Raw genomic sequence first — 12,407 nt, 5'->3', positions numbered from 1 at the left:
CTCCAGTTCCCGGTGCTCGTGTCTCCGTTCTCAGCGCCAGCCGGGAGGCGGCGAGGGAAAGACGCGTGCCGCAGCCCCACCACCAGCTCCTGATGGAGGCAGATGCCTTTTGCTAGTGGAGAGGCTGAAACCACCCAAAATATCCCGCCATGCTGAAGCATATCCAAAAGAAACGGGACAGAGCAGGCTGCAGCGAGAACTAAATACTGTCTGAACCTTTATTCGGACCCTTTTTCTAAACAGGCTAACAACTTAAATACCTTGGGAAGACTAAAGAATACAGTATGCATTTCAATGGAGATCAAAGGTAGTTTTACAGTGAAGTCAAATGAACAGATGCACCAGTATAATTTGGTAAGGAACTGACCGACAGGCAAGAAAAACAGAGACGACATTTCCCTAGCGGCTTTTCTCCCGTCTTTGCTTCGTTCTAAGTCTTCCCACTTCCTGGAGTTCACACGTGGAGACCTGCCACTGGGGCCCTGAGGATCCTGGGCCAAGGAGGTTCAGGATGTTGTTCTCTAAGGAACAGCCCAAAAGCCCGCGACTCAGCTTTCCCACACGGGATTCGGTGCCCCGGACCTCTGGAGGCGACATCCTTGCACCAGTAACTAAAGACTTCTGGGGAAAATCCCTGCTGTCTGCTAAGAAGCCAAGCAGGACGTTTAAAGACAAAGCTTTGACTACAACAGCGGAAGCAGAAGTGCTTCCAAGAGCCTCCTGGTCATGTGCAAACTTCCAGGTATCAGCAAAACTTATAGGATTTAGTTATTCTCTTGTAAAGAAGTAATAAAACCCACTGGATGCTAAAGGGCAAAGTCTTTAATTAGGCATCTAAATTCATCTCTTGTTCAAACGAATAGCCTGACTGCCCAGGAGTCTGAGCCCTCCACGGCTCCTGACAGCGACCCAGGAGGAGCTTAGCACACTGGCCACCCCAGTGGCTTCCCAAACACCTGAAGGGACCTGGATCTCAGGCACCTGGCCTGGAAGGGCCAAGCATGTCCCGCTCCAGCTGTCATGGTAGCAACCAGGGTTTCAGTGGAGTTGCACTGAAAGAGCTCACATTTCTAGTGTCCCATGCTTTGTTTCAAACCAGGGTGAGGAAGCCTGAGGAAAGCTCCTGTTTACCGTAGTGCCTCAGAGATGGTCTGAGAGGCTTCCTCCAGTCCTGGCATGGCCACCTTGCCCAAGCTCACTTTTGGGCTTGCTTGTAACACCAACCTCCAGGAAGGAAGCAAAGCAGGGCACAAAACAAGGAAGAGCAGCTCCAGGATGCAGTGGGGTGGACATCCTGGGGCCATGCTTCAGCACCTGGTAGAACTGTGCTGTGCCACTAAGGCAAGTCACTGACTCCCCTGGGCTCTTCCTTGCATTGATGAAGGAGCAGTAATGCTCCCCTTCCCCCCCAATAGCCACCRAGAGTCAGGAGGGGCTCAGTGGAGAGATCAGAGATCTCTGGTGGGGGGGATCTTTGGTGATCCAGGCTGTGCTGTCCAGCACGGAGGACAAAGAACAAGTTCACGGTCTCCAACAGCACCTCTGTTGCAGGCTGGTCTGTCACTTCCAAATGCTCAACGCCTTTGCAAGGAACTGTGATTTGTTAACAGAAACTGGTGGAAAGAGATGGAGGATTTTCCCCTGCTCCRTTCATTTCCATCTAAATGAGGTTTCTCCCTAACTTACTGGTGGTTGAGCTCCACATAAGCCTCATTTGCCTGCCAGATGCCTCCATTCTGGCAGATGCCAGCCTCCACATTAACTTGCCTCTCTGATAACCTCTCTCCAGTGCATAGGGTAACACCTCACTTTGTATGAAAGGCTCCTGTCTTCATGGACCCAGTGGCAAGACCCAAACAGCTTTAAGTAATGCTCAATAAATAGAAGAAATAAATATTAAATAACAGGCTAAGTCCTCTCAGCCTTTTCAGTATATGTACAGTGCATAGCAAAATAACATTGACTGGCTGTTGCAGACAACAGTTTGGTACAACTCAAGTCTCCCGAAACAACAAAAAACATTGAAAAAAGTTGCAATTATATAAAGCAAAGAACAACCAACTGGTATAACCCTTGAAGAAAACTACACCACAGTGCGTGGAAACACCTCTTATCCTTGCTTTTCAGCAAAGCTGCACAGACTGTGCTGGGTTTGCTGGAGCCTGGCCTCAAAGCTTGGTTTGGGAGCGGGGAAACTAGCCTCGCACAGGTAGCAGGACACGGTATGGTCCAGCCTGCGGAGAGAGCGGCCCCGGTGATTCCAGGTTCCTGGAGGATATTTGAGGCTGAATGATCTTCTCTGCAGTGCCTGTTGGCCAGGACAGCAAAACCCAGTGCAGCACAGCACAGCTCCATCAGGAGCGCTGGGTCCTGYGCTCCACCGTGGAAAGGCAACCAGGGCATTTCAGGGGATGGAAAAAAAGCTGCAGGCAGGAAAGATACTTGATGTATGAAGAAAGAAAATCCCTCTGAGATAGCATTTCCAAAGGACAATCGAGATGCTTTCCTGAAGCTGTTATACTCTCAGCGAGGTTGCAGGTGTCCCTGGGCATCCCTTGCACTCAGGAGCAACTGCGCAGCCTCAAGTGAGCAGTGATTTGCACACACAGAAATGACCACATTGCATTTCCACCAGAGGAAAGCCGCTCTGCAGAGAGTGGCAGCAGCAATCTGAGGTGCCAGATGTACAGCAAAACTTCCTTAAAAGCAATGAATGAGTGACACAAAAAAAAAAAAAAAAAAGAAGAAAAAAAAAAAAAGGCACAGAGACAGAAAAGCTCACAGGCTTCTCACAAACTGACAGAAAATCCAATTGTCATCCAACAGGAGGATGATGCTTCAGATTGTACTGAAAATTTTAAATAAGTTAAAAAATGAAGAGATAAATATCACCACTAAGGGAAATATATATATGTATATGCACATACAAACATGCACATATACATATATACAAACACATATACACACACATATACATACACGCACACACAGAGACTTGGTTAGGTCCTGTCACCAGAGATTTGATTTTGCAAGCATTTTCAGTACAGATTGTCCTCTCACATTCTCGTATCTGTAGTTTTTCAGGGGTGGGTTGTCCCTCCACAACAAACACAGGGAGGTCCTAGCGACGGCATCCTTCCAGGGAAACCAGCAGCACCTTTGGGAGGAGCTCGGTTTCGGGTTGTGCTCTAGATGGAGGAGCCAAGGGAAACAGCAGCACCAGCCAACTGGCATCCGTTCAGCGCTACCACGAGCCGGGCTTGGGCGAGACTTCCCGTCGCAGCACTGCAAATCCCCTTCGCTCGTCCGCTCGGCAAGAAAGGCAGAGGAAGCAGCAGCAGGGCTCCTGMCGTTGCCTCTGCGAGATCCTAGAAACTCTGTTCACAGCCATTGGTTTCCAGTACAAATCTAATGACAAACCCTAGATTTTTAACAGGAAAAACAACCTTCCCCCCTCCCCTCCTCTTGCATCCCTCAGACCATCACACACTTTCCACCTTGCTCTGGGGAGCACAGCTGAATGGACACATCCACAGCAGCGTCCTGCCACAGGCTGCGCCAGGAGCCGTGTCCCTTCTCCGGCCACCTTCCCCAGAGACACGGGGCTCATGCCATTCGCAGGCCAATGCTGTAAACCTTTAGGCATGAACAGTGACATGGATACATTCAAACAAACAAACAGATCCAAAAATAACTTATTGTTCCCCAAAAGACAGAATAAATAAATACTGTTAATGGTGACCACTTGCATCCAGTCTGACATACAATTAAAAATAGAATAATAATCATAGTAATAAATAAATAAATAAATAAATAAATAAAGAGGTTTACTCCAATACAAGTCTGACCGGGAAACCCCAGGAGAGTTTAGCTGCCATGGACTGTACGATCGGAGGCAGTCCTTGAAGCACGGATCAGCAGGCCTCGTACAGAGCTGCCATAAGCCCAGCGTGACCCTCGGAGTCAGCTCTTTTCCCATGATTGCTGTATGCTGCTCCCCTTGACGTGGTGCTTTGTTCATCTGTCCCCATCAACAGGGGGACTCAGCTCAGCACTGTGTCTCAATATTTACACCAGCTGCACAAAGCTTTACTTTTCTTTTCTCCATCTGGCTCTCTGCTTCATTGCTACAGATGCACGTGTGTCAGGGAGTACTAACAGGCACGAGGCTACTTCTGCAAAATTGCTAGATTTGTGGCTTGGGTTTTGGCCTCCAGTCAGTGTGATCAGGTCTTTCTGGGGAGCGGAAGGACAGGGTGTTTGGAGATCAAGCTGGGAGAGACTCTTTGGGGAAGAAGCACAAGGTTTTCAGCCCTTTACAGAGAAGGGAGCTTGCTGCTGAAGACCGTTTCAAGTGGGGAGCCCTGGGGGCCTGGCCTAAAGGCTGGCAGCCAGGCCCCACTGCTGCCTGTAGAGCACATCACAGCACAGCAAGGACCCACTTTTGAGCCCCCCACCACAGCCTTAAACACTTTCCTCAGCTCTGCCAAGAATGGTCTTTTCTACATCTGGGAGAGTGGCCTCTTGGGACTTGGCCACATGGCCTCATGAAGCCACCAACCTCAACAGCAGCCCTGAATAGTGACACGTGTGTACACCCCCCCCCCCACACACACACACAGCAACACATCGCTATCCCCAACCTCAAATCACCTGCAGGGAGTGAGGCAGAGGAGGATGAGCCTAGGAAAAAGGGGGGGCTCTTGGGGCTGAAGGCACAGGCCAAGAGGATCAGCAGGGGAAGGCTRCTTGCTGAGGGAGCCTCAGCATAAACCTGCCTCTGGTACTGCCCAGGTACACGTATAACCCGCACTGCTGTGCTGGCTAACAGACAACACGTGCCTACACACTTGATAAGCAGGTAATTCAGACCCACAAGAACAACATGCTGCACTTGGCCTTCCACCGYGCACGGCTTGGCCCGTTTACCTGTGCCAGCAGGCCTGGGGGCYGCAGGTAGCACTGTAGCTAGTGAGCTTGCACCTCTCTAGACCCCTCTCCTCCTCCTTTAGTAGCTGCTGCCTCCACTTAGCCCTTTTTGTGGCACTTAAAGGTCACACCTCTTGACTCATTAACTCCAGCTCSTTAATAAGCATCCTGGATGGAAGGGGAGGGAATGGAAAAAGAGAGGGCGGGAGGGAAGGCTTAATCCCAAATTAGCTTCACTAAGCACCCAGGTGTTGTAAGAGAAAGAAACTCCTCAGCACCAGCTCAGCCTGTGCKGGGAGAAGCCTTTGTTGCCCTGCAAAACACAGTAATTGCACAGCCAGCTGGGCTGGCAACTCTGGCACAGCGACAAAACCGTGGGGCCCAGGGCCACAGGGCTGGCAGAGCCCTGCCTGCCAGCGGCTCCTCGGAAAAATGGGCTATTAGCAGAGCCCCCCTTGGTTCCCCTGCTCTGTGCCATCTTCCCACCGATGAACAAACTGGGAGCACGGGTGCTCCCTGCCACAGCTCTGCCACCAGGGAAAAGCATCAGGAGGGCAGGCAGGCAGAGGGACCGCTCGATAGCTGGAGCCGGGAGCGGAGTCCTTCCGGCTGTGCACAGCACAAGGGATGGAAAACATCCCCTTGCCTTATGTGGAGGGGAAGGGGAGGGAGTGCCAGGGCTGCTGCGCCTGCTAATCCTGCCTTCAAGGGGAGCCTGACAGTCTCAAGGAGAAATAATTTCCTGAAATCCCCTCAGCACTGCTTAAAATTGCTGCCTGTTAAGAGAAAGGGGAATTGGGATCCCCTAGCTCATGCAACATGTTCTTAACCCTGCGCGCTCYGGCTCGCCGAAGTGGCTCTTGCCCAGCTCCTGCTGGGCCCTGCTGCAGCCACATAAAGCCCACAGGGGACGAACCTGCCCTGTGACAAGGTGGCCTCAGTCCCAGAGACGCCCCTCTACCTTTGTGCCAAGCAGCCCAAACGCAGGGCGCGATGCCCCAGCCTGTGCGCGGAGCGCTGCATGCTCCTGGCCTGCCTGGGGCAGCACAGGCAGAGCTGGCACCGTCCACAGCCCCCGGGGTAAGGGTGGCTGTGCAGCTGCAGGCAAGGGTGCCGAGCTGCTCATGCTAAACCCCTCAGCTAGAGTATCTTGCTGGAATTAATCCAGTGCCCTATGTCCCTACAGTCCCACCAGCCATGCACAGGTCCCTGGCAAGAATCCCCTTGAAAAAACCCAGACAACCCCCAAATTGCAAGAGAGGTCCTCTGAGACAGCAAATYCAACCTGGGCCCCATGACTCCAACATCCTGCGCTGCACCTGACCCTCAGAGCACTGCACAGTGCTGGCTCCTTGCTCCCTCTGCGCCCCACTGGCCTCGCAGCTGCGTCAGACCTCGGCAGCATGCTCACGGGCAAATCACAGTGCTGGGAGGGCAATAAAGCACGACCCTCTCATAGACGAATCCACGCCTGGGAGGAAAGGACAGGAGGAAGGGGGTAGCTTTCTTTTCACCAGGAATTACGTCAGAAGGGATTTCTAGCCTTCTATTTATAGCAAAGACTGGCTGACTGGCAACAAATAAATCATCTCTCATGGCAGAGGCCTGCTGCAGAGTGGACAGAAACTCTGGAGGAGAGACTCAAGGGCCCTGATATTTGCCTAAGCAGAGACAGGATCACCCCCATTCGTCACCAACGCTTTCCAATCAATTCCTCCACAACTGTGACTCTCCCTCCAATGGAAATTACTTTGCTGGCTCTTGGTTTGGCAGGAGAAAAGCAACTAGCTAAAATCTCTCTTTTGGATCAACCGCTAGTGCTTGGAGAGCGGCATGGAAGGGGTAAYGATGGGGTGGATGCAGCAGGTCTGTCATTAGAGACCCTCAGGAAAGCKCTCCTTCTGGCACTGGCCCAGGGACCTGGGACGTACCCCCACGCTGTGCGAGGCCGTGAAGGATCCTGCCTGCTTCTGGGGTTGCGCCACACCAGGTGCACAAGGGCTCTTACTCTGAACTGCAGAAGGGGGACCCGGCACTGCTGCCACATCAGTATCGGGGATGATTGTTATCGATGGCCAGGTAGGCGGGAAGAAAGTGGAGAATGCCAGGAATTTAGAGACAATATTGGTGTGTGAGCTGTCACCGGCACTCCCTAGCGACGGAGGCTGTCAGAGCTGCCTCCTGAGTCATAGCTCTTGYTCCTGCTGCGGCTGCTTCTGGGGCCTGAACTCCGGCTGCGGCTCCTGCTGCTGTCACTGCTGCTGCTCCAACTTCGGCTCCGGCTCGTCCGGTAGCTGGAATAGCTCCGGCTCGGGGAGTGGCTAAAGTTGCTGTACCAAGAGGAATAGCTGCTGGCGCTACTGGAGGARGATGGACTGGGCCGGTAGTAGGGGATGGGGCGTTTGCGGGCACTGCAGGGACACAAACAGACATGGGTTATCGGTAATACAAGGACAGACTCGCTGCCAAATTCTCCAGAAAGCACTTCTGCTTTTGTGCAGTTGCTCTGCACAACACTTCCCAAAAAGGGAAGAGACCAGGATAGCTGATAGGCCCTGGGATTCAAACCGCCCACCTCCAAGGCCCTGGAACATACCCTGGGAAATGCCCCAAGCACCATGTAGAAGGCCAGGCTCTGTCATGGTCTGGAACAGCTTGATATTGTCCCCAAAAGCCCTCAGCTCGAGGGCTAAAGAAATCGCCCGGACAGTGAGGAATAAAGTTCAAGGCTTTCTGTCACTCAATATTTGGCTCCTTCTTTGTGGGACATCTATTGCAATAAAAGTCCTCTCCGGAAGGTCAAGGGGGGATGCCCCCCATAGCTAATRGGTCTGACTTTATCTGCCTTATTTCTTTACCTGCTGTAAATGAGAACCCCTGCCTCCCTCTGCCTCTGTCTGCAAAATGCCAAGCCCTCAGAGGGATGGAAAGGCATGCTGATCCAGCTCAGGGAAACGRGTCTCCTCAAGCTGGGAGAGCAACCTCCTCTGATGAGGGCTGGGACCAAAGGAGATTCCATTTCTCCCCCAAGGAAGTTATGGCTAAGCTTGTCTCCAAGGCACGGGAGTGTGTCCCCTTACCTTGTGATGCGCCGAGCTTCAAGGTGGCTGGGAGAATCTCTCCTGCGTTTCCTCAGGGGTGAATAGGACCTCCGTCGCCGCCTCCGGTCACGCTCCCTGTGCGACTCCTTCTCACTGGAGCCATACTTGTGCTCTCTCTCACGGTCTCTAAGGAAGAAACAGTTTGGAAATTGTCACTGCTGGGTTTTCGTGAGTGTAATTGGCTGGGTGGGTTTTGAACACAGCGGCAATCACCCATGCAAGGACAGGTGAGTAGAGGACAYTCAGCTCCAAAAGGGATCTACTCTAAGCTAAATATTCTGAAAGGCATCAGCCCTGCACACACACCCCTTAGCTGGAGAGCTGTGAGTGTCTTAGCAGAGACACTCATCTAGCCTGACAGATAGGCACCCGCTAATTATGGGATGCCTGGAGGTTTTCAGCAGTGTCTCCTCATGGCCCTGTGGTGCTGAGCTAGCACRGCTTCCATGTGCCTATCTCCATGGGCACACTCTGTATTTCCTCAGCTCCATTAAAATTGCWCTTGCTGGCTGTGCTGTGAAAGAAGGTGAGAACAACCCTTCCCGCTGGCTCCATGTTGCAGAGGGCCCCAGGTATCCCAGCAAGGCTGTGCAGCATCACTGGGGTAGGCTGGCTCAGCAGAGCTCTCCGTAAGGARTGCCAGTGTTGCTATGGTTTTATCTTATGTTGAACTTCAGTACATGTCAGCACAGGCCCTTCCGTGGAGTGTAGCTCATTTCACATGCTCCTTTCCTTGCTCAATGCCATCTTCAAAGTGACACACTTCAGCTCAAGGTCCCTATCCTTATACAGAAGGAAAACACACTCCTACACTGGAACAAGGACCATTGCAGCCTACAAGAATCAGACCCTGGAAATGGAACATTTTAAAAGTGTGAAACCTTCACAACGTGCCCACCCGTGCCTGGAGGAATCCTATTGCTTGCCCTCTGCAGCCAGGCAGTGCGTAGAGCGTGAGCTGGCTTGCCAGGCCCCTGCGAGTCTTGCACAGCTCCCTGGAGGAGCTACTTTCCAGGGCAGAATGTCCCAGCACAGCGGAGAAGCAGCAGAGATGCTACCAGAAAAAAGATTGCCCAAAGGGAAGGGGAAGRAGTAGTTTGGGCCTGCCAGAATGAGCCAGCAAGTACACTGGAGTCCAACAAAGCAATTGAAGTAATTGGAAAGCATGAGACATCAGACATCGCATGAGGAGACAGCTGTACCTGCCAGGGCTGTAGTGGGAGTAACTGGGGCTCCGACGAGGCCTTGAGCTCCTGCTCCCAGGACTTTTTTTGCAGGACTTGGATGAATAGCTGGGGGAACGTGAGTAAGACCTGGGGAGAGAACCAGAAAAGGGTTAAAGATCCAGAAGTGAGGCTGCACCAGACTTCYCTGGGCTCACAGGGGAAGGGTGCCCCACATTTCAGGCTCTCTGGAGAAAGCAGTTTACCCCAAGCTGTGCAAATCCTTGGGCCTCCCCAAAATTCTTAACCCCCTTCCCTGAGGAGCCTGCCAGCCTGCAAGAGCTAGACATTGCCCAGGGTCACAAGGACAGCTGTTTAAATTGACCTTACCTCTTCCCTGAAGAGCAGGATCTGCTTCGGGAATACCTGGGGGAGGCCTTGGGGTGTAAGGAGCGGGAGCGGCTGGAGTGGCTGGAGCTGGGGGAGGACCTGCCGGTGCTGGTGTACGACTCGCTGCGGGAGCTTGGCCTCAGYGGGGAGCTGTGGGCCGGGGACGGGAGGAAGTTTCGCTTCTTCTCCGAGCAGCCAAGATACAGAGACAGGCACCCTCTGCGAACATACGTTTGGACAGCCACTGAGGCTGTGGTTGAGCTGGGACCGGTCCCTGGCTGTGGGAAGCACCACAGTTCAGCTAACAGTACTCCCATCCTCCCATTCCCCACCTGGGGATAAAAACACTTCCAGCTTCCTAAGTTCCTGTTGCAGGAGATCCATTGCATGGGTCATGGCACAAGAGCCACTCTYCAGTCTGGGGCCAAGGAAAGGCTGTGGGAGAGGTTTAAGTTGACATTGGTGCCTTCTCTAGAGGTTCTGCAGGATGGCAGATCTGCTCTGTGACCGGCAGAGCAGAGTGTCCGGTTGGCAGAGCGTGGGCCAGGCCAGCAAGCTGTATAGGCCCTTGGGCAGGGAGCAAGGTGGGGAGAAATCTTGAAGCAGGGAAAAGGCAGAGCATGGCAGGGCAAAGGCACGTGACCCCCAGCCTGACCATGGAGCAGCACAGGTGGGAACTGAGCATAAGCATCCCATTCCTTTTGCACAAGGCTGCACAAATTCCTCTGGCTCCAAAAGACATGCCCTAGTGTGGAACTGAGGTTAGCTCAGTGGTGAGCAACCCTACCCAAAGCAACAGCCAGATGCAATCTCAGATCTACCCATGCGAAAGCAGAGTTATTCCTCTGGAGTCACAATGTGAAAGATACCCATGGCCCTAAAATTTTACCTGTAGCTGAAAATTCAGAGATGGTTCTTCCTAATGCCAATTCCTCTGCCTCTCCCCGTCTCTGATTCAGCACTCCYACCACCACTTGACTCTAGCTTTTAGGATTTAAGACCTGAGGGCCTGAGTTGGAAGAGCTCTCTAATACCACTAGCCTTAGGCATAACCTTGGATACCAGCTGCTTTGCTTCAATATCTTCATCGCCAGTGTGCACCTGGCTAACGGCCAGTGCCTCCAGGAATGGGAGGACGTGATGGAGGCTGGCATCTGTTCCTCTCTCTTGATGATGACCTGTGGCATCCAACTGTGGTTTGGCCCCTGCCCCTGGCCCCCGAGCCCTCATGCTCTGTAACCCCAGTGCACAGAACTGCTGGAGGGTTATCTCAAGCCAGTGAGGTGCTTGTCTCTCCTCACGCTTCCCCCAACCAGGAAATGTTATCTTGTCACCCAGGACCGGTTCTGAATGAACCAGAAAGRGACAGACTGGATTTGGCTCAATGGACAGGAGGAAAAACAGCCCATAATGGTTTTAGAGAAAATGAATTCTTCCCCCCTTCCCTATGGCATACAGAGGGAAGGAAGTTGTCGGGCAACCCCCCAGTGCACCACACTAGATTATTCCCAGTAGGGCTAATGACATTTCTTTTGCATGGTCATGACCAGCTAAGCAGGGCTGTGTTCAGGACACAGCTCAGCCCAGGGCCAAATCCCTTATTGGCCACACTAGGAGAGCAGGAATGGGCACCTAGGCGCATGACAGCTGGGTTTTCATTTTCCTCCTCAGTCTGAAGTATTGGTCCTCTRGACTCCAGACTGGCAAGACCACAGGTCTGATTTCTATCTAACTGCATCCAGACCACAAAAACCTTCCTACCAGTTCACCACTGCAACTGGCAACTGGGCAGGAGACACAGACCCTTCCCGCAACAACGTACCAGGTATGTGGCTGCCAGCAGCAGCTACTGGYAATCACTGACCTTCGGTCTTGTCCCTGGGCATCTGGAGATAGATTTTCCAAAGCTGTTYCCTTGCTCTGGGAAAAACAACTGGTGAAGGAATTTCCTGAATCAGAGCTGTTATCGCTGTTGGCCAGTTTGGGCTTCCCGGACGAGAARGCATGGCCAAAACCATCATGGACTAGACTTCTTTTCTCCTGGCTGTCCTTTGACCTGGAGGAGCTCGTTTGAGTGGAGGGAGGGGAGGAAGTATCGTTTCCTGAGTCATATTCATGATACTCTCCATTCTGGCTGGCTAGGTGGCCAAGCGGGCTGTCTGTTTTGGTAAAGAGGTCAGCAGAAGACCCTGACTGAGAGATCTGAAAGCAAAAAAGCCATTTGGCATTGTTTGAATGTTTTTTGGGGAAGTTGATTTTGGTTTTATTTTGTCTGATTTTTTTTTAAATAAACCCAGAAATTTTACCATCATGATGCACTGAAACAAAAGGAAAGAAAGAAAGAAAGAAAGAAAGAAAGCAAAAGAAGAAAGAGAAAAAGAAATCAAAAGCACATATCCCTGAAAAAAATCCACAGTAAGCAGAAACTTCTTTTCCCCCTGCTATAATAATGGGAAGATTTAGAGAACATGCAAAGAGTATCAGCATGCGATTCATGTTAAAACAAGAGTTCAGCAAAGTAAATGGGGAACCAAAGAATCAAAATAACTAACTAGCTAAATAAAAAAAGGTAAAACAGAGGGAAAAGCCCTTATTTAACCTAAAAGGKCGGGGGGAGGGGAGAAAAGAAAGAGGAGTATACATACAAAAAACTACATACTGCTTGGCAAGAAAACAAAAACAAAAGAAAATCCTAAATAAGTCTGACATCTTTTTTAAGCTTGCTTAATAYGGAGATTGAATGAATGTCACAAAAATGAATAAAGAAAAATAAAATAAAACCAAGAGTTTCAGTACAAAGTAAAAACTAGCAAAAAAAAACAAG

At 51.5% G+C, this 12,407-nt stretch overlaps 1 protein-coding gene across 1 annotated transcript in view; it reads right to left on the bottom strand.

The window, feature by feature from the left end:
* Nucleotides 1-2,895: 2,895 nt before the first annotated feature.
* Nucleotides 2,896-12,407, bottom strand: part of SRRM4 (serine/arginine repetitive matrix 4) — a 35,791-nt gene continuing 26,279 nt past the window's right edge. The window contains exons 9-13 of the mRNA XM_085326116.1: nt 11,448-11,785; nt 9,584-9,802; nt 9,233-9,343; nt 8,010-8,156; nt 2,896-7,340 (exon numbers count right to left, since the gene is read on the bottom strand). Coding sequence (XP_085182242.1) covers nt 7,082-7,340; nt 8,010-8,156; nt 9,233-9,343; nt 9,584-9,802; nt 11,448-11,785 — 1,074 coding nt within the window. The 3' untranslated portion in view covers nt 2,896-7,081. The remainder of the gene's footprint in view (nt 7,341-8,009; nt 8,157-9,232; nt 9,344-9,583; nt 9,803-11,447; nt 11,786-12,407) is intronic.

Source organism: Rhea americana, unplaced genomic scaffold (assembly GCF_003343005.1).
Source record: "Rhea americana isolate MKP2758 unplaced genomic scaffold, rheAme1 scaffold_128, whole genome shotgun sequence".
NCBI classification, from domain to species: Eukaryota; Metazoa; Chordata; class Aves; order Rheiformes; family Rheidae; genus Rhea; species Rhea americana.
Note: the sequence above shows the minus strand (reverse complement) of the source record. Positions and strands in the feature narration are given on the sequence as shown.